General features: G+C 36.9%; 2 protein-coding genes across 5 annotated transcripts in view; one reads left to right on the top strand and one right to left on the bottom strand.

The window, feature by feature from the left end:
* Positions 1-17,182, top strand: part of SPDYA (speedy/RINGO cell cycle regulator family member A) — a gene marked incomplete at its 3' end in the record, with an annotated part of 31,233 nt that extends 14,051 nt beyond the window's left edge. The window contains exons 5-6 of the mRNA XM_082426197.1: positions 3,351-3,648; positions 17,094-17,182. Coding sequence (XP_082282323.1) covers positions 3,351-3,648; positions 17,094-17,182 — 387 coding nt within the window. The remainder of the gene's footprint in view (positions 1-3,350; positions 3,649-17,093) is intronic.
* Positions 5,221-21,276, bottom strand: part of TRMT61B (tRNA methyltransferase 61B) — a 32,615-nt gene continuing 16,559 nt past the window's right edge. Inside the window, exons 4-7 of one of the 4 annotated variants that reach the window (XM_082426154.1) lie at positions 19,291-19,382; positions 18,359-18,592; positions 17,575-17,681; positions 5,221-17,491 (exon numbers count right to left, since the gene is read on the bottom strand). In XM_082426154.1, coding sequence (XP_082282280.1) covers positions 17,448-17,491; positions 17,575-17,681; positions 18,359-18,592; positions 19,291-19,382 — 477 coding nt within the window. In that variant the 3' untranslated portion in view covers positions 5,221-17,447. Of the gene's footprint in view, positions 17,682-18,358; positions 18,593-19,290; positions 19,383-21,276 lie in introns of those variants that run through there. The other 3 variants (XM_082426152.1, XM_082426155.1, XM_082426153.1) reach the window with 3 other exon arrangements.

The raw sequence follows: 21,276 nt of genomic DNA, 5'->3' as shown, positions 1-21,276 counted from the left end.
CAGTAACAGTGCCTGACTTGTAGTAGGTGCTCAGTAAATATAGCTGACTGACAGAATGAATGGAACTTAAAGCTTCTGATTCTTTTTCATACCTTCTTATCTATGAAGACAAACAACAACAAGGACCTACTGTATAGCACAGGGATTCCCTGGGCTAATTCTTGGGCTTCCCTGGTGGTGCAGCACTTAAGAATCCGCCTGCCAATGTGGGGGACATGGGTTCGAGCCCTGGTCTGGGAAGATCCCACATGCCGCGGAGCAGCTAAGCCCGTGTGCCGCAACTACTGAGCCTGTGTTCTAGAGCCCATGAGCCACAACTACTGAGCCCACGTGCCACAACTACTGAAGCCCACGTGCCTAGAGCCCATGCTCCACAACGAAGAGAAGCCACCGCAACGAGAAGCCTGTGCACCACAACGAAGAGTAGCCCCCACTCGCCGCAACTAGAGAAAGCCCGTGTGCAGCAACGAAGACCAAACCCTACTTTAATTTAAACCCTATTTTAATTTTTAACTTTGACCTCCGCAGCCAAAAATAAATAAATTTTTAAAAAACAAAAAACAATTCTTTACCGAGCTCACCTAGCACTGACCCTTATCCAGATAGATAAGCTAGATAAAGATAAGATTTTTTTTTTTTTTGGTTGTTCCAACCAGGTACATTTGAATCATGTTGGTGTACAGAAAAAGAAATTACCTAGTAGATTTTATCCTGTTCTCTTAAGTATTCATTTAACAGCTAATTTATGAGTAAGACACTAAGTTCAGTGTTGTGGAGGTTTATTATAAAGAAGTATTACATCCTCCTTGCCCTGAAGTTTGCTGCATTATAGTAGCAAGACATGCTGTTAGAAATTTAGTTTTCTATGCATTTGTTAAGAGTCCAGTACTGGCATACTGTCAACCCATTTTTTAGTCACATATCCTAAAATAAACTCAAGTTACGATAGTAGCTACAAACTGGCTTACAGTAATTATACTATACACTTGCATTGTGCTTTACAAATTTATATTTTCATATAAATTATCTTCTTATCCTTAACAAAAATACTTGTGAGGACCAAGGAGGTTGAGATTTACTCAAGATCATATATCAGTTAAGTGGCAGAGCCAGAACTTGACTTCACATCTAATGGCTTCCCAGGGTTCTGTTTTCTCTGACATCTAGCCTCCATCTCTTATGTTGGTTAGTTTAGAAAATGCACTTATATCTATTATGTTATCTCAGGAATGAAATAGCTTAATAGATAAGAGTGTGTGCATGCATTTTTCTAGGTGTGTTAGCATGTGGAGAGACTATGATGCCTAGCTTATTGCAGAAAGAACAGTACCAAATCTTCTATATTGTGCCCTTTACTTCATATTTCCCTCTGCTTTTTTCACTAGACTTTGCTATATAGGATTCCTACAAAAATTATATTGCTGAGGGCTCATAATGTTAGTGGCCTCTAATTCTTAAATATTTTCATCTATCATTAAAAAATATTTAATGACTGCATAATATTGTGGAGAAGGCATTTGAAAGAGAGGTGTATGAGAAACTATTCCTGTCCAGAGGGGGCTTTCGGCAGAACAGGTTACATGCATAAAAATATACATCTGAGTGCTAACATTTACATGCTGAGTCCTAATATAGCATTAACAATAAAACAAGAAAATCTGAAAGCTGGAGTTTCTAGAAAGGTGGGACTTATGTTGGGCATTGAAGGAAAAGAAATACTAAGACAAATAAAGGGAAAGGACATTCCAGACATGAGCAATAAAGACAGAAATATTGAGAAAAATAGTAGATAAATATGGAAGGAATAAGAAAATTTGATATTCTACTTCCTCACCTTGGGTATCTCTGCACCTAGTTTTACATTGTCATAGAAATGTGTATATTTAGAGTTAACATCTTTATTTACTTCTACCTTTTAAAAGATATATAACTTTATTACATGTCTTTGGTTGAAAACTGTTTTGAAGGATTTAAGAAGTAGATTATAAAATAAATCCAATCCTAAAGTACACTTTAAAAATTAGCGTTGCTAGTATTCTTTATGCATTGTTTTGGGGGAGGCACAATAACCCTATTTTCTGAGGGAATCAGCTTTAATCTGGGGGTTTTAAGGTTTTCATTCTTAACAGCAAAAGCCTTCTTTCCAAACAAAATTTTACACACAGTCCCCCAAATTGAGGTCCTCCACCTGCTCTGTCTTCCCTTAGCCCCTCCTGTGACCCCTAACGTTGTCTGTGAAACCTAGGGCTCCTCAAACCAGTTTGAAAATCACTCGTCTAGGCAATTAATAAAGCACTGTCTGTCTTTTTTGAATTATAGTTTTGTCTGGATACTTGAATAAATTTTTTTAAAAAGCACTGTCTAGCTCTCAAATTCTACAATCCTCATTTACCTTGGGTCATTGATAACCGCAACTAAACATTTTTGCTTAGAAGTAACATTCTAACATTCTGTTTAGAAGTTTTAGACACCATGAGGTCAGCATGTAGGTACACTTCACTAGCTTGTCTTAAAATGGCTATCATTTGCCAGATGTTTACTATGTGATAAGGATTTTACACATATTTAACCTTCAGGACAATCCTATGAGGCAGATGGTATCCCCAGTTTTCCATATGAAGATATTGAGGCTCAGAAAGGTTAAGTAACTTGCAAAGTATCATACAACTAGGAAGTGGCAGAGCCAGAATAAGAAACTAAGTCTATCCTGACTCTGAAGGCAGTGTGTTCTCTAACCGACCTTAGAGAACAATGCCTGACAGGTAGTGTGGAATCTTAAGTACTTTCTGAATAATCCCTCATCTAATCCTTGCAACAATCCTCTACAATAGACACCATTATTCTCTCCATACCACAGACAAGAGAACAGGAACAGAGAGGTTAAGCACCTTACCTGTGTTTTCATTCACCATATCTCTTGCTGTGATTGCAAACATGTTAAGATTAGCCTAACATACATAGCTGGAAACCTCAATTAAAAATATTGTTTTCAACCCAGTACATTCCAGAGAATTATGTATTGTTTTGGGCTAACTGTATTATCTTTCCCAAACCTATAATATCCAGAATTGAAAAACCTGGAAGGTTGCTTCAGTTCTATTTCCTGTTTGAAATAATTTAAATACTTTATCAATTATTATCTTAAGGATCCAAGCAATGAATCACTTTATAGGTAATATTGCCTTATCTGGAAATGCTTTTCTTCTAAAAAAAACAAAAACAAAACAACATTGGTGACATTTTTAGATCTAGTTTTACAGGTAGCTTGTTCTTGAGTTATAATTTTTGTTCTTAATTTTACTAAATTTTAAAATCTTATTAAAATTCTAAAAGAAAGCTTTCCACCATAGGTTATGGCCATTGCTCCAACCCATTACATATGGCAACGAGAACGCTCTGTGCATCACAGTGGAGCTGTTAGAAACTACGACAGAGATGAAGTTCAACTGCCCCGGGGACCTAGTGCCACACCGGTAGATTGTTCGCTCTGTGGTAGAAAAGGAAGATACGTTAGACTGGGATTGTCTTCATCATCATCTTCATCCAGTGATACAGTAGAGGTGGTGGAGAAACATTCTCAGGAATCACACAACTCATTCTCAATGGACATAATAGTTGATCCTTCTCAAGCTTATAGCTATTCTCAAGGTATGACTTAGAGATATGTCAGAATTAGATCTATGAATGTTATTAATAAATCCGAGTTATCTATTGACCAGTAGTCAGTCTTTATAGGCAGGAGTACATAATTATTTATATACTACAATATGAGTTAAAGTAGTATTGAAAGTTTTCCCTTTTCAAGTACTACTTTTTGTCTTGGTATTGTTTTGTGGTAGCTTACCTAAGCTAAGAGATTTTTAATGTGACTTTTGTTAAACTGAAACCTAATTCACCATAGATCTCAAGTATTTTAAGAGCCTGAACCATTTTCTTTGAAATGTTTATTTTATTCAAAAGAAGTTTTAAGAAGAGAATAAATTTACTTGTAATCTCACCATGCAGCTTTATCAGTAATTAACTATTGGTTTCTCCTACACACTTTTTAAAATTGGGATAAAATTGACATATAACACTGTATTAGTTTTAGGTGTATAACATAATGATTAACACAATAAATTTAGTTAACATCCATCACCACACAGTTACGGTTTTTTTTCTTGTGATGAGAACTTTTAAGATACACTCTCTTAGCAACTCTCAAATGCACAATCTTGTTAACTATAGTCACCATGCTGTAGATTATATCCCCAGTATATCCCCAGAACTTATTTATCTTATTACTGGAAATTTGTACTTTCCACTACCTTCAACCACTACCCCCCCTCCCTGCTTCCTCTGGCAACCACCATTTGGTGGTGTATCTATCAGTTCAGGTTTTTAAATTTATTTTTAATTTTTGTTTAATATTTATTTATTTAGGCTGTGTCGGGTCTTAGTTGCAGCGTGCGGGCTCTTCGTTGCGGTGGGCAGGCTTCTCTCTAGTTGTGGTGTACAGGCTCCAGAGCGCGCAGGCTCAGTCATCCCATGGCATGTGGGATTTTAGTTCCCTGACCAGGGATCGAACCCACGTCCCCTGCATTGGAAGGTGGATTTGTAACCACTGGACCACCAGGGAAGTCCTGAGTTCAGTTTTTTTTAGATTTCACATATAAGTGAGATCACACAGTATTTGCCTTTCTCTGTCTCACTTATTTCACTTAGCACAATGCCCTCAAGGTCCATCCATGTTGTCACAAATGGCAGGATTTCCTTCTTTTTTAAGATATATATATAGATAGATAGATAAATAGTCACATTTTCTTTATCCATTCATCCATTGATGGACACTTAAGTTGTTTCCATTTCATGTCTTGACTATTGCAAATAATGCGGCACTGAACATGGGTGTGCAGGTATCTTTTCAAGATAGTGATTTTGTTTCCTTCAGATAATACCCAGAAGTGGAATTGCTAGAACATATGGTAGTTCTATTTTTAACTTTTTGAGGAACCACCATACTGTTTTACATAGTGGCTGCATCCAACAGTGCACAAGTGTTCCCTTTTCTCCACATCCTCACCAACACTTGTTATTTCTTGTTAACAGCCATTCTAACAGGTGGGAGATGATATCTCATTGTGGTTTTAATTTGTATTTCCCTGCTAATTAGTGATGTTGAACACCTTTTCATGTACCTGTTGGTCACTTGTATGTCTTCTTTGGAAAAATGTCTATTCATTTCCTCTGCCCATTTTTTAATTGGATTTTTATTCTGTTGAGTTGTATGAGTTCTTTATATATTTTGGATATTAACCCCCTTGTCAGATATATGATTTGCAAATATTTTCTCCCATTTGGTAGGTTGCCTTTTCATTTTGTTGATGGTTTCCTATACTGTACAGAAGCTTTTTAGTTTGATGTAGTCCTGTTGTTTATTTTTGCATTTGTTGCCTTTGCTTTTGGTGTGAAATCCAAAAAACAGTTGCCAAGACCCATGTCAAGGACCTTACCCTCTGTTTCTTCTAGGAGTTTTGTGGTTTCAGGTCTTACATTCAAGTCTTTAATCCATTTTGAATTGATTTTTGTGCATGGTGTAAGATAGTGGTCCAGTTTCATTCTTTTACATGTGGCTGTCCCGTTTTTCCAACCCCATTTATTGAAGAGACTATCTTTTCCCAATATATTTTTGGCTCCTTTGTCATAAATTAACCATATGTGTGGGTTCATCTCTGGGCTGTCCATTCTGTTCCACTGATCTATGTGTCTGTTTTTATGCCAATACCATACTGTTTTCCTTACTATAGCTTTGTAATACTATACACTTTTCTATTTCTATTTTCTATTTTAAAAAATAGAACCATACTGTATCTATGCTTGCTTTTTTTTCACTTATCATAAAGCATTTCCCGATGTCATTATTTAGTCTTTGAAAACCTGATTTTTAGTCATGACATGGTATAAGTACCACAATTTATTTGCATATTTTTTTTGTTGGGATTTAAGTGGTTTTGAATAATGGTATTTTATATTAATTTGAAAATAATCATATGAACTGGAAATACTTTTAGTCAACCACACCCTAATTTTCATTTAAATTATTATTTATAAAGGTTGAGTACTTCTCTGACATTTCTCGATTTGAAACAGAACCAGAATGACATTCTACCAGCAGTGATCCTTTTTATTTCTTATAAAGCCTTTGCCCCAGATTTTCACCCATCTGAAGATGGGACTGGCAGATTTCTTATGGTTCTCTCTAATTCTATAATGAGACCCACATTATTTCAGAATTTCACCTATTTATTTTTACCACATTCTTATGAGATTAGCAGTGGCTACCGAAGTTTTACTGAGAAATTAGACTCTTAAGACTCTTGAAGGCAGGGGTCATGCCTATCACTGTTCCATTCCCTGGCCATAGTAATCACTGAAGAAATTTGACTGACAGCATAGTCTCTTCCCTTGTAACACCTCCAAGCATAATTTTTATTTGTTCACTCATATTTGAAAGTAAATAGGGTCTACCATAGGCTAAATTATAAGAGCTGCCTTTTAGCATCCCTCCCCTCTCTCCTAGCCCCTTTTGTCTACAGTCTTTGATCCTCATAATAGATAAGATTTACTAGATATGTAAAATGTTCCATGCAATGTGTTAAGGATTTTACATTCATAACCTCATTTAATATTCACAGCCAACCCCAAGGTAAATACTAGTATCTCCACTTTGTAGATAAGGAAACAGAGGCTCAGAGAGGTTAAAGAATTTGCCCAAGATGATTGAGAGAGTGACACTTGAACCAGGTCTGACTTTACTACAGCCTGAATTCCTATGATGTTCTGCTGCCCCCTTTGATGAAATCCTGCCTTCAGTAGTGAAAATAAGCTGCCACAGAAGTCTTCTAGCAGATTGCTAAGGACTAAAGAATTGGTGAAAGCATTAAGAACAAAGTCCCTGGCCCTGAACCAAGATGGCGGAGTAGAAGGATGTGCTCTCACTCCCTCTTGTGAGAACACCAGAATCACAACTAGCTGCTGGACAATCATAGACAGGAAGACACTGGAACTCACCAAAAAAGATACCCCACATCCAAAGACAAAGGAGAAGCCACAATGAGATGGTAGGAGGGGCGAAATCACAGTAAAATCAAATCCCATAACTGCTGGGTGGGTGACTCACAGACTGGAGAACACTTATACCACAGAAGTCCACCCACTGGAGTGAAGGTTCTGAGCCCCACGTCAAGCTTCCCAACCTGCGGGTCCGGCAACGGGAGGAGGAATTCCTAGAGAATCAGACTTTGAAGGCTAGCGGGATTTGATTGCAGGACTTTGACAGGACTGGGGGAAACAGAGACTCCACTCTTGGAGGGCACACACAAAGTAGTGTGTGCATCAGGACCCAGGGGAAGGAGCAGTGACCCCAGGGGAGACTGAACCAGACCTACCTGCTAGTGTTGGAGGGTCTCCTGCAGAGGCAGGGGGTGGCTGTGGCTCACTGTGGGGACAAGGACACTGGCAGCAGAAGTTCTGGGAAGTACTCCCTGGTGTAAGCCCTCCCAGAGTCTGCCATTAGCCCCACCAAAGAGCCCAGGTAGGCTCCAGTGTTGGGTTGCCTCAGGCCAAACAACCAAGAGGGAGGGAACCCAGCCCCACCCATCAGCAGTCAATTGGATTAAAGTTTTACTGAGCTCTGCCCAGCAGAGCAACAGTCAGCTCTACCCACCACCAGTCCCTCCCATCAGGAAACTTGCACAAGCCTCTTAGATAGCCTCATCCACCAGAGGGCAGACAGCAGAAGCAAGAAGAACTACAATCCTGCAGCCTGTGGAACAAAAACCACATTCACAGAAAGACAGACAAGATGAAAAGGCAGAGGGCTATGTACCAGATGAAGGAACAAGATAAAACCCCAGAAAAACAACTAAATGAAGTGGAGATGGGCAACCTTCCAGAAAAAGAATTCAGAATAATGATAGTGAAGATGATCCAGGACCTTGGGAAAAGAATGGAGGCAAAGATCGAGAAGATGCAAGGAATGTTTAACAAAGACCTAGAAGAATTAAAGAACAAACAAACAGAGATGAACAATACAATAACTGAAATGAAAACTACACTAGAAGGAATCAGTAGCAGAATAACTGAGGCAGAAGAATGGATAACTGACCTGGAAGACAGAATGGTGGAATTTACTGCTGCAGAACAGAAAAAAAGAAAAAAGAATGAAAAGAAATGAAGACAGCCTAAGAGACCTCTGCAACAACATTAAACGGAACAACATTCGCATTATAGGGGTCCCAGAAGAAGAGAGAGACAAAGGACCAGAGAAAATATCTGAAGAGATTATAGTCGAAAACTTCCCTAACACGGGAAAGGAAATAGCCACCCAAGTCCAGGAAGCGCAGCGAGTCCCACACAGGATAAACCCAAGGAGGAACACGCCGAGACACACAGTAATCAAATTGACAAAAATTAAATACAAAGAAAAATTATTGAAAGCAGCAAGGGAAAAACGGGAAATAACATACAAGGGAACTCCCATAAGGTTAACAGCTGATTTCTCAGCAGAAACTCTACAAGCCAGAAGGGAGTGGCATGATATACTTAGAGTGATGAAAGGGAAGAACCTAAAACCAAGATTACTCTAGCCAGCAAGGATTTCATTCAGATTCAATGGAGAAATCAAAAGCTTTGCAGACAAGCAAAAGGCAAGAGAATTCAGCACCACCAAACCAGCTCTACAACAAATGCTAAAGGAACTTCTCTAAGTGGGAAACACAAGAGAACAAAAGGACCTACAAAAACAAACCCAAAACAATTAAGAAAATGGTCATAGGAACATACATATCGATAATTACCTTAAATGTGAATGGATTAAATGCTCCAACCAAAAGACACAGGCTCACTGAATGGATACAAAAACAAGACCCATGTATATGCTGTCTAAAAGAGACCCACTTCAGACCTAGGGACACATACAGACTGAAAGTGAGGGGATGGAAAAAGATATTCCATGCAAATGGAAATCAAAAGAAAGCTGGAGTAGCAATACTCATATCAGAGAAAATAGACTTTAAAATAAAGAATGTTACAAGAGACAAGGAAGGACACTACATAATGATCAAGGGATCAATCCAAGAAGAAGATATAAAAATTATAAATATATATGCACCCAACATAGGAGCACCTCAATACATAAGGCAACTGCTAACAGCTATAAAACAGGAAACCGACAGTAACACAATAATAGTGGGGGACTTTAACACCTCACTTACACCAATGGACAGATCATCCAAAATGAAAATAAATAAATAAGGAAACAGAAGCTTTAAATGACACAATGGACCAGATAGATTTAATTGATATTTATAGGACATTCCATCCAAAACCAGCAGATTACACTTTCTTCTCAAGTGCGTATGGAACATTCTCCAGGATAGATCACATCTTGGGTCACAAATCAAGCCTCAGTAAATTTAAGAAAATTGAAATCATATCCAGCATCTTTCCTGACCACAACGCTATGAGATTAGAAATGAATTACAGGGGAAAAAAACGTAAAAAACACAAACACATGGAGGCGAAACAATACATTACTAAATAACCAAGAGATCACTGAAGAAATCAAAGAGGAAATCAAAAAATACCTAGAGACAAATGACAATGAAAACATGACAATCCAAAACCTATGGGATGCAGCAAAAGCAGTTCTAAGAGGGAAGTTTATAGCTATACAAGCCTACCTCAAGAAACAAGAAAAATCTCAAAAAACAATCTAACCTTACACCTAAAGGAACTAGAGAAAGAAGAACAAAGAAAACCCAAAGTTAGCAGAAGGAAAGAAATCGTAAAGATCAGAGCAGAAATAAATAGAAACAAAGAAAACAATAGCAAAGATCAATAAAACTAAAAGCTGGTTCTTTGAGAAGATAAACAAAATTGATAAGCCATTAGCCAGACTCATCAAGAAAAAGAGGGAGAGGACTCAAATCAATAAAATTAGAAATGAAAAAGGAGAAGTTACAACAGACACCACAGAAATACAAAGCATCCTAAAAGACTACTACAAGCAACTCTATGCCAATAAAATGGACAACCTGGAAGAAATGGACAAATTCTTAGAAAGGTGTAACCTTCCAAGACTGAACCAGGAAGAAATAGAAAATATGAACAGACCAATCACAAGTAATGAAATTGAAACTGTGATTAAAAATCTTCCAACAAACAAAAGTCCAGGACCAGATGGCTTCACAGGTGAATTCTATCAAACATTTACAGAAGAGCTAACACCCATCCTTCTCAAACTCTTCCAAAAAATTGCAGAGGAAGGAACACTCCCAAACTCATCCTATGAGGCCACCATCACCCTGATACCAAAACCAGACAAAGATACTACAAAAAAAGAAAATTACAGACCAATATCACTGATGAATATAGATGCAAAAATCCTCAACAAAATACTAGCAAACAGAATCCAACAACACATTAAAAGGATCATACACCATGATCAAGTTGGATTTATCCCAAGGATTCAAGGATTCTTCAATATATGCAAATCAATCAACGTGATACACCATATTAACAAATTGAAGAATAAAAACCATATGATCATCTCAATAGATGCAGAAAAAGCTTTTGACAAAATTCAACACCCATTTATGATAAGAACTCTCCAGAAAGTGGGCATAGAGGGAACCTACCTCAACATAATAAAGGCCATATACAACAAACCCACAGCAAACATCATTCTCAATGGTGAAAAACTGAAAGCATTTCCTCTAAGATCAGGAACGAGACAAGGATGCCCACTCTCACCATTATAATTCAACATAGTTTTGGAAGTCCTAGCCACGGCAATCAGAGAAGAAAAAGAAATAAAAGGAATACAAATTGGAAAAGAAGAAGTAAAACTGTCACTGTTTGCAGATAACATGATACTATACAAAGAGAATCCTAAAGATGCCACCAGAAAACTACTAGAGCTAATCAATGAATTTGGTAAAGTTGCAGGATACAAAATTAATGCACAGAAATCTCTTGCATTCCTATACACTAATGATGAAAAATCTGAAAGAGAAATTAAGGAAACACTCCCATTTACCATTGCAACAAAAAGAATAAAATACCTAGGAATAAACCTACATAGGGAGACAAAAGACCTGTATGCAGAAAACTATAAGACACTGATGAAAGAAATTAAAGAGGATACCAACAGATGGAGAGATATACCATGTTCTTGGATTGGAAGAATCAGTATTGTGAACATGACTATACTACCCAAAGCAATCTACGGATTCAATGCAATCCCTATCAAATTACCAATGGCATTTTTTACAGAACTAGAACAAAAAATCTTAAAATTTGTATGGAGACACAAGAGACCCCGAATAGCCAAAGCAGTCTTGAGGGAAAAAAAACGGAGCTGGAGGAATCAGACGTCCTGACTTCAGACTATACTACAAAGCTACAGTAATCAAGACAATATGGTACTGGCACAAAAACAGAAACATAGATCAGTGGAACAAGATAGAAAGCCCAGAGATAAACCCACGCACCTATGGTCAACTAATCTATGAGAAAGGAGGCAAGGATATACAATGGAGAAAAGATAGTCTCTTCAATAAGTCGTGCTGGGAAAACTGGACAGCTACATGTAAAAGAATGAAATTAGAACACACCCTAGCACCATACACACAAAAAAAAAACTCAAAATGGATTAGAGACCTAAATGTAAGACCAGACACTATAAAACTCTTAGAGGAAAATATAGGAAGAACACTCTTTGACATAAATCACAGCAAGATCTTTTTTGATCCACCTCCTAGAGTAATGGAAATAAAAACAAAAATAAACAAATGGGACCTAATGAAACTTAAAAGCTTTTGCACAGCAAAGGAAACCATAAACAAGACGAAAAGACAACCCTCTGAATGGGAGAAAATATTTGCAAATGAATCAACAGACAAAGGATTAATCTCCAAAATATATGAACAACTCATGTAGCTCAATATTAAAAAAACAAACAACCCAACCCAAAAATGGGCAGAAGACCTAAATAGACATTTCTCCAAAGAAGACATACAGATGGCCAAGAAGCACATGAAAAGCTGCTCAACATCACTAATTATTAGAGAAATGCAAATCAACACTACAATGAGGTATCACCTCACACCAGTAAGAATGGGCATCATCAGAAAATCTACAAACAACAAATGCTGGAGAGGGTGTGGAGAAAAGGGAACCCTCTTGCACTGTTGGTGCGAATGTAAATTGATACAGCCACTATGGAGAACAGTATGGAGATTCCTTAAAAAACTAAAAGTAGAATTACCATATGATCCAGCAACCCCACTACTGGGCACATACCCAGAGAAAACCATAATTCAAAAAGACACATGCACCCCAATGTTCATTGCAGCACTATTTACAATAGCCAGGTCACGGAAGCAACCTAAATGCCCATCAACAGACGAATGGATAAAGAACATGTGGTACATATATACAGTAGAACATTACTCAGCCATAAAAAGGAACGAAATTGGGTCATTTGTTGAGACGTGGATGGATCTAGAGACTGTTATACAGAGTGAAGTATGTCAGAAAGAGAAAAACAAATATCGTATATTAATGCATATATGTGGAACCTAGAAAAATGGTACAGGTGAACCGGTTTGCAGGGCAGAAATTGAGACACAGATGTAGAGAACAAACGTATGGACACCAAGGGGGGAAAGCTGCGGGGGGGGTGTTGGTGGTGGTGTGATGAATTGGGCGATTGGGATTGACATCTATCCACTGATGTGTAGAAAATTGATGACTAATAAGAGCCTGCTGTATAAAAAAAATAAATTAAATTAAATTAAAAAATTAAACAAAAAAAAGAACAAAGTCCCTGATGAAGGTTGTATGGAGTGAAGTGGGAGAGAATTCCAACCATAATTTGAACAAATATTTAAAGAAAGCAGAACAGAAGCACTTATATTTTATTCAAACTAGCCCCTTAGATATCAAGAGTAGTCACACCCTATGTTTAGGCTTTGATATTTCAATGGGAAATTAGAGTGCACCCAGGGGGTAAGGGGCTCTGCCAGTCAGCTTGCTTCGAGAAGAAAAAAGAAAGCAGGTCTTTGAGGGATTTTGGATGAAAAGTGGGGCACTTGATTTAGGGCAGTTGTAAATGGAACTGTGGTTTCTTCCTGTCCCTGGATGAAAGCCCTGACACCCTGGTTTAGGATATATGTCCTATATAGGAAGAAATAAGTATTTACACATTTGTGTTTTGTTCTGAGTGGGAATTCAAGACTAAATGTAAAACCTGTTGTTTCAGGATGACAGAGGGTAGGCAATACAAAGAAAAATTATTGGTCATACATACACTTGACCAATAAACATTTACATTCATTTTCCCTCAGTAGGCTTAACAAGTCAGTGGGCTAACGGCGGGTGGAGAGGATTAAGGGTAACATGGTATTATCAGGAACAGTGGTCTCTTACTGCCTCAGCAGCTGTTTTGATGCCCAGTAATGGCCTCTACTAGCAAAATTTTCTCCCTCCAGTCCATATAAGATGGTTGGAATCACCTAAGGTTTGTGGCTGCAGACAACTCAATTCATTCTCCAGGAAGAGACACAAAGAGCTGATGCTCTGCTCTAGGCTTTTATGATAAAACTTACCAATAGCTGGTATCGATGCTTCCATCCTTCTTTCAAACGCAAGCAACTTCTTGCTTTCCAGGTTAAAAACATGTTTTTCTGCCTTAAAATTTTTTTCTCAAAACAACACGTTCAATGAACAAGTTTTATATAAACATGTTTATGACATTTACTAAGAATAAAATAGTTGATTTTGATAAGGTTGTGGGAGATAGATGAGGCATTCTTTACAAACTTACATGCATCACAATCACCAATCACGTGCTAGCCACCTTATAAAGGTAGTCTCATTTAACACCTGACCCCCCCAAGAAATCCTGAAGTGGCACTATGACATTCATTTTACTGATGAAGAAACAAACTCAGAAAAGTCACAGCTGCAAAGTAAAACAGCAACAATGAAAACAGCAAGATGAGAACCCAGTTCTATCTAAATAGACAGCACATTTTTGTACTTACTAAACTACATTGTTTCTCTTTACCTTATGCTGTCTTAAGCCTTATGACACCTAGGCTAGTATATCTGAGACATGGGTACATATTATTATGTATTATCTGAGGACTCCCCAGATTTTAGAGTGAAGCCAAGGGAAAAAAGCAGTATACCAAACCTTAGTCCTGGGTCATGTAGGCAGGCACAAGACATTCCGTTATATAATCTAAAACCAAATAATTTTTCCTCAGAAATAAATCCTTCTCTGAACTTCCTTATTCACTTTTGTCATTACCACTGTTCTAGTCATCCCAATTTAAAATGCTTAATGAAGGCATAATCAGGGCTTATAAATTAATGATGTGATAAGGGCAATGCTAATTATATGATCAACATTTATGAGCACAAAAGATTTCAGAATTAATTCTGTAGGGTGAGAGACATAGTGAAGGCTGTTCCAAGGAAGTTATTTATGAGCTGGGCTGAATCCTGTTTGCCCAGAGAAATAAGGCAAACAGTAGATGTTTGCCTGAACAGTTGATGAAAGTTTGAATATATATAGCTTCTCTCCCTCTACATCCAATGAACCACCAGCTTATCTGGTTCTTCCTTCACAATATTTTTTTACACTTGCCCCTTTTCCACCCCTCATAGTTGTATATTAATACAAATCACCTCATAGTTGTATACTATGTATTGCTATGACATTTCTGATTTAATAGTTTTTTCCTTCCTTTAAATACTCAGACACCACTAACAGACTTTTAAAAAATATCTGCTTTTACATGACCATGGAAACTTCAGAAGTTCCCTACTTACTCTGAGGTATAAAGTTCAAACTCAAAGTCTTCCACAATCTGCAAGCTATATACTTAAATTTCCCCCTAGAACAACCAAGTCAACAGATGAAATAACACCTGATCCAGTGTAGGCTTCAAGCCATCAGCAAACTTTTACTGACCATTTACTGGGTGGAAAAGTCAGGGCCTCTGGAAGTTACTGGGAAGACAGTTGTGAACCAGTCACAAATCTCTAGTTTATATTATGGTAAATGAGAACCAGACATGAACACAGAAAGCTAACTTTAGAAGAAGGCACCTGTCCCACAAGCCAGATTATAAACATGCTTAGTGTTCAATGGAGAGATGGATAAAGGGCTTAAGCTGGACTTTGATTAACTATATAAATAAATGTTTATTTGCTTATATAGTTTGGTTTTCAACTCATTATTAGAATGGACACTGTTAGCTCTTGTTCAGTTCAACATCTACTGAGCATAGTGTACTGAACAGAAACTATTCTACATGAAATAGGAGAAGGCACAACTTTTCTTTGCTCCTAAGCCAGCCCCTTCTCCAAGAAGTACAATTAGGGCCTGCATTCAAAACAATAAATGAAGGACAGAATTTCCCTAGTAGTTAAATAGAAAGGCAGAAGAAAGGGGAGTATTCCATGATGGAATCTAAAAATATACATCAGAGCGTCTATAGATCTGGAAATGTTATGAAAACTTTAAAGCCATTATTATTGTATGAGTGTTCGGATACTTACCATTCAGAAATGGTACCAGAAGACTACTCCGCTTATGATTCAATCAGTTCTCCAAATGCAACCAGAGTGATTGTTTTTCAAAACACAGATCTAAGCATGTTACCACTTACTTCAAGAAATCCTTCAATAGCACCCCATTTTTCTTAGGATAGACAAACTCCTTAACAGATCTACAAGATCCTCCATGGCCTGACCCCTACCTATCTTTCAGTCAACCTCATCACTGGCCTTTTTTGTTCTCATTTTCCCTGCTGTAGTTAACTCTTACCTGCCCTTCAGGTCTCAGCTCAGTTGACACTTGCACAGGTAATTACTTGATCAGAGCAAAACCTCTACTAAATCCTGTACTTCTCTGAAGTATTTATAACAGTTTTAGTTTTATATTTGTGTGATTATTTAATGTCTATCTCTACTATAGGCTGTAAAGTCTAAAAAGGCAGAGATTTTAGACTAAATTTTTCCACAGAATGAAAAATATGTAAAATGTTATTTAGAATATGTACATTATTTTAAGTAGTTCTAGCCTAAGGGATAAGTAGCATATATCCTCCCAGGCTCTACTACTTCAAAACCTATAAAACATCTATATTTAAATAATAACTATAAGCTTATGTTTATCTGTAAAATATGGATAATCTTAAGGATGAGCTACACATATTAAATAAAAAGATATTACAATGTTTTTTTATTTTTTAATTAATTTATTTATTTATGGCTGTGTTGGGTCTTCGTTTCTGTGCGAGGGCTTTCTCCAGTTGCGGCAAGTGGGGGCCACTCTTCATCGCGGTGCACGGGCCTCTCACTGTCGCGGCCTCTCTTGTTGTGGAGCACAGGCTCCAGACGCGCAGGCTCAGCAACTGTGGCTCACGGGCCTAGTCGCTCCGCGGCATGTGGGATCCTCCCAGACCAGGGCTCGAACCCGTGTCCCCTGCATTGGCAGGCAGATTCTCAACCACTGTGCCACCAGGGAAGCCCTATAATGTTCTTAAAACAATGTAAGGCACATGGTAAATGCTAAATAACATTATTCATAGTGCCTATGAATAATAATAAGCCCTAGTCGTAATTAATTCATATTTATAAAAAGTGTATCTCTCCAAACATTATTTTTTGGCTGCGCCATGCAGATTGCAGGATCTTAGTTCTCCGACCAGGGATTGAACCTGGGCCACAGCAGTGAAAGCACCGAGTCCTAACAACTGGACCACCAGGGAACTCCCCAAACATTTGATTTATATAACAGAATAATTCTGATGTTCTTTCAAACTGTTAAAATGATTCTGAGAAAGATAAGAGATTCAAGAATTGCTACATCTTTTGTTAAAATTTTTAAGATAGTTATTCTTATCAGTTTCCCCCTATTATTTACTATAGCCCAGATTTGTTATTTTTTAAGACACGTACAAGCCATTAAAATATGTACTTAAAATACACAGATACTTAAAATTTATCTCAAAATGCATATTTTATTTTGGTAGCCAATGACCATCAATCAAACAAAGAAAAGAAAACTAATTTCATGAAGAAAGATAAATCTATGGAGTGGTTTACAGGAAGTGAAGAATGAGATGGCTCAACTAAACCAACTTGGAATCATTAACTACAAAATGTCAAACTAACTGCAAGACAAGCGTCAAAATGGGACATTTAAGCAGTTTTGAAATGTTACACATCTTTCTCTAGCTTTTGTTACTTTTCAAAATTACATGTAGAAGTTATACAAATCATAGTAGTAGCTAAAAATACCAATATATGGAAGTAGTGATTTGCAATACAAAGTTCTATTTTGATATTTTTCTTCACATCTTCAAATCAGTTGTCATCTGAGGTACTCAGTTAAGTTGTGGTTTGCACTTCCTCAACTTGACAAGAAAAGCTAATTTGAGGGGAGGAAAAGTTAAGGTCATTGCAATTATGAGAAGAAAACACCATGTAATATAGCATGAAAAAATTACTCACCTGTATGACCAGTTTGCCAGTGTATAGGTCTAGCAATATAGGGAAATGATCCATAGGGAAAATCAGAATGTGATTCTTCTGTTATAGAACAAAATATGTATTGTAAGCTACATAAAATATTTTATAATTTGTTCACAAAATTGTTAAAAAACAAATTACTGTCCTTTTCCTGTAAGTTTTTTTCTCTCAGACTTTTATTCTTTTTAGCATTTGTCTTGGAGCTATTCTGACAGTTATCTTACAGAAACAACTTGCCAAGGATGACATGATAAACCTATATATGGTTTTATAACCAAATGGATAAGCCCATATCATAAATCAATGGATGTCTGAAAACTTGTTTATGGCCTAAGTAATGTGTACATACAACAAGGACCTAAATTTAGTTCTTTGAAAAATTCCTAGAAGTTGCTTTTTGGAATATTAGCTATTTGCATATTGGGTCCTATTAAATTCTTTCCCTTCAGTGATAATCACTGATCTAAATTTAAAACATTCTTTAGTATATTTAAAGTATTTCATAAGCCAATCCCCTTGTCACAAGTAAAATATGAATATTATAAGAAGTTCAGTTCTTCAAAGGTATCAGAGTTTTACATAAAAGGCAGGAAAAGTCATGATTCTGTCTCTTAAAAGATTTTAATTTAACAGAATAAATACCACATTTCAATTTCTATAGGAAAAACATAATAAGTCCCTGAGAAATATTTTTATAATGTATTGCCCAATACATTCAGGAATGTATTCTCCATTTATTATTGCAAACACATGCATAAAATAAAACTGAAGCTCACCTTCATCTTCTTGAAACATCTCACCTTCAATTCTAATTTTCTTTTGAGAATGTAATTGTAAATCTGTGTTGATTTTAGGTTCCACTTTTTGAGGTAAAATTCCATTTTTCTGTTTTGCAAGGCAAACCAACCAATCTCTGACAATAACTTCACTTATCTTTTCACATGAGAGGGCAAGTTCACAGATGCGAATTCCATCTAAAAGTTCAATAACCTGTGTGATGCTTTCAAAAAAGTGAAAAATCTACTTTAAATTTCTACCACAACAATAACTTTATACTTAAGTTCACTATACGTCTTACCCCAATTTAAATGCTATGCTTAAATCAAAAGGGAAAAAAAGTAAATATGCAAGTTAGGGCACATAAGAGGAGAATACTAAGTAAAAACAATAAAGAGACTATAACATCATTGTTCACATTACACTTTTAAAAACTTTTCTTCTAAACTGTCAGAAGAAATATGCATCTTATATTACCATTTATGTGAAGGATGATTTAAACAGCAATATAACTGAATTTGGGACATATGCTGTTTCATAACAGTTTTTTTTTCTTTTGACTCTTTTAAAAAATTAATTTGTTTATTTTGGGCTGCATTGGGTCTTCATTGCTGCGTGCGGGCTTTCTCTAGTTGTGGCGATTGGGGGCTACTCTTCGTTGCAGTGCGCGGTGGCTTCTCTTGTGGTGCATGGGCTTAGTTGCTCCACAGCATGTGGGATCTTCCCGGACCAGGGCTTGAACCCATGTCCCTTGCATTGGCAGGCGGATTCTTAACCACTGTGCCACCAGGGAAGCCCATCATAACAGTTTTACGAGATAACATATACACTTAACTCAGTTACAAAATGAACACTTTAGCCTAGCACTTAAAACAAAACTGTGTTTAAAAAATAACATTACCAAAAAGTCACATTACTCACTTTGCTAGATATACAGCACATACACCACCCTGTTTAAGATTTGGGTATAAAACAGGCAAAGCAACTTGAGGATTCAACATATCCAAAGCTACCTGTAGTGGGGGAAAGAGAATCAGACTGAGTTTTGTTTAAATAAAGCATGTGTTTTCTTTTCTTATTGAGGTGAAATGATACACTTTGGGAAAGCAATTACCCAGTTAAAGTATTTCATTTTTTAGAATGTAATACTAATGACTGTCATTTTACCCCTCTCAAAAAGGCATACTTATAATTATACAATTTGTCTTAGTACTTGACTACATAAAAATTGTAATGGCATGTCTTGTACTTGGCAATATTGATAATACAGGAATCTTTAGCTATATTTTATACACATACATACATACACACACACACACACACACACAGTTGCCCCTTGAACAACGTGGGTTTGAACTGTGCGGGTCCACTTAACGCAAGGATTTTTTTTCAATAGTAAACACTACAGTACTACACAATCTGCGGTTGGTTGAATCTGAAGATGTGGAACCCTGGATATGTTGGAACCATGGATAGGGAGGGCCGACTATAAGTTATACTCAGATTTTTGACTGCACGTAGGAGTGGTGCCCCTAAACCCCATGTTGTTCAAAGGTCAACTGTATATGTAAAGTTTCAATGCTTTAGTTCAGCTTTTGGCAATAGAAATTCACATTATCTCAAATACGTATTTTTATGTTCAAAAGTTTTGAATATTAATTTTAGAGATTCTAAAATTCAAGAATCATGTCCCTTATTTCTTTACTCTTCATTCAGTTGCAGAATACAGGGCTGTACTCAAAAGATGTCGAATGAATGCAAAGAGTAAATGAAATTACAAAAAAATTCACTGAAAACAAAAATACAGTCAAATAGAAAATAAAGTGACTTACTGATAGATAACTCTAGAAATCTAATGTAGTTGGCACATCATTATATTTACTAAATTAGAAATTATTCTGTTTACGTGTTTTAAAAAAAAACAGTAATAATGGGTCATCATTCATTATTAATTTATTCACCAAATATTTACTGAGCATCTACCATGTGCCAAGTATCTTGCTAAGTGGTAAAAATATAATGGGAGCTTATATTCTATTTTGTTTCATAGGAACTTATATTCTAATTAAGGAATAGGCAGTAAACAAAAATCTAATAAATATGTAATTCAGAGGGTAATGAGTGACATGAAGAACTACAGGATTATAAAGGAGGATATGAAGGATAGAATGACAGGGCAGGGGAAGGAAGTACTGTTTTATACATAGGCTGGTCAGTGAAGATACCTAAAGAAAATGATTAAGGTTACCCTGTGGAAACTGAGGGGGGAAGTATGCTCCAGATGGAGAGAACAGCAAATACAAATGCTCTGAGGCTGTAGGATACTTGGTGAGTCTGAGAAGGCCACAGTCACTGCAGTGGAGACAAAAGTGGGAAAGTGGTAAGAGAAGAGTTCTCAGATGGTGGGGATGTGGTGGGGATGGGGAGGGACAGATTATGCAGAATCTCACAGAGTTTACTCAGGAAGAGAAAAGTCACTGGAGAGTTTGAGACATGATCTGACTTTTTAAACTTTTTTGAATGTGATAAACATAACATATAAAGTTGCCATTTCAAGTGTACAATTCAGTGGCATTAAGTACATTCTGACTTGGGCAAGGAAGGATGATGGTGACTTGCAGTAGCAAATAGCATTGGATGTGATGAGAACACAGAGCCAATTAGAATTAGAATTGTCTGTTGGATGTAAGAGAAAGAAGTGAGAATGAATCCAATGTTTTTATCCTAAGCTACTGAAAGAATGGAGATGTCATTTACTATTGAGGAAAATGATTTAAGACAATGGGAAGAATAAGCTTGGGGAGAAATATTCGAGAATTCAAGATTTGGACACAAGTTTAAGATGCCTATTAGGGCTTCCCTGGTGGCACAGTGGTTGAGAATCCGCCTGCCAGTGCAGGGAACACG

Source organism: Balaenoptera physalus, assembly GCF_965194825.1.
Source record: "Balaenoptera physalus genome assembly, chromosome: 15".
Taxonomy (NCBI): domain Eukaryota; kingdom Metazoa; phylum Chordata; class Mammalia; order Artiodactyla; family Balaenopteridae; genus Balaenoptera; species Balaenoptera physalus.
The sequence above is the reverse complement of the archived record's forward strand: the minus strand, read 5'-3'. Positions and strand labels throughout refer to the sequence as shown.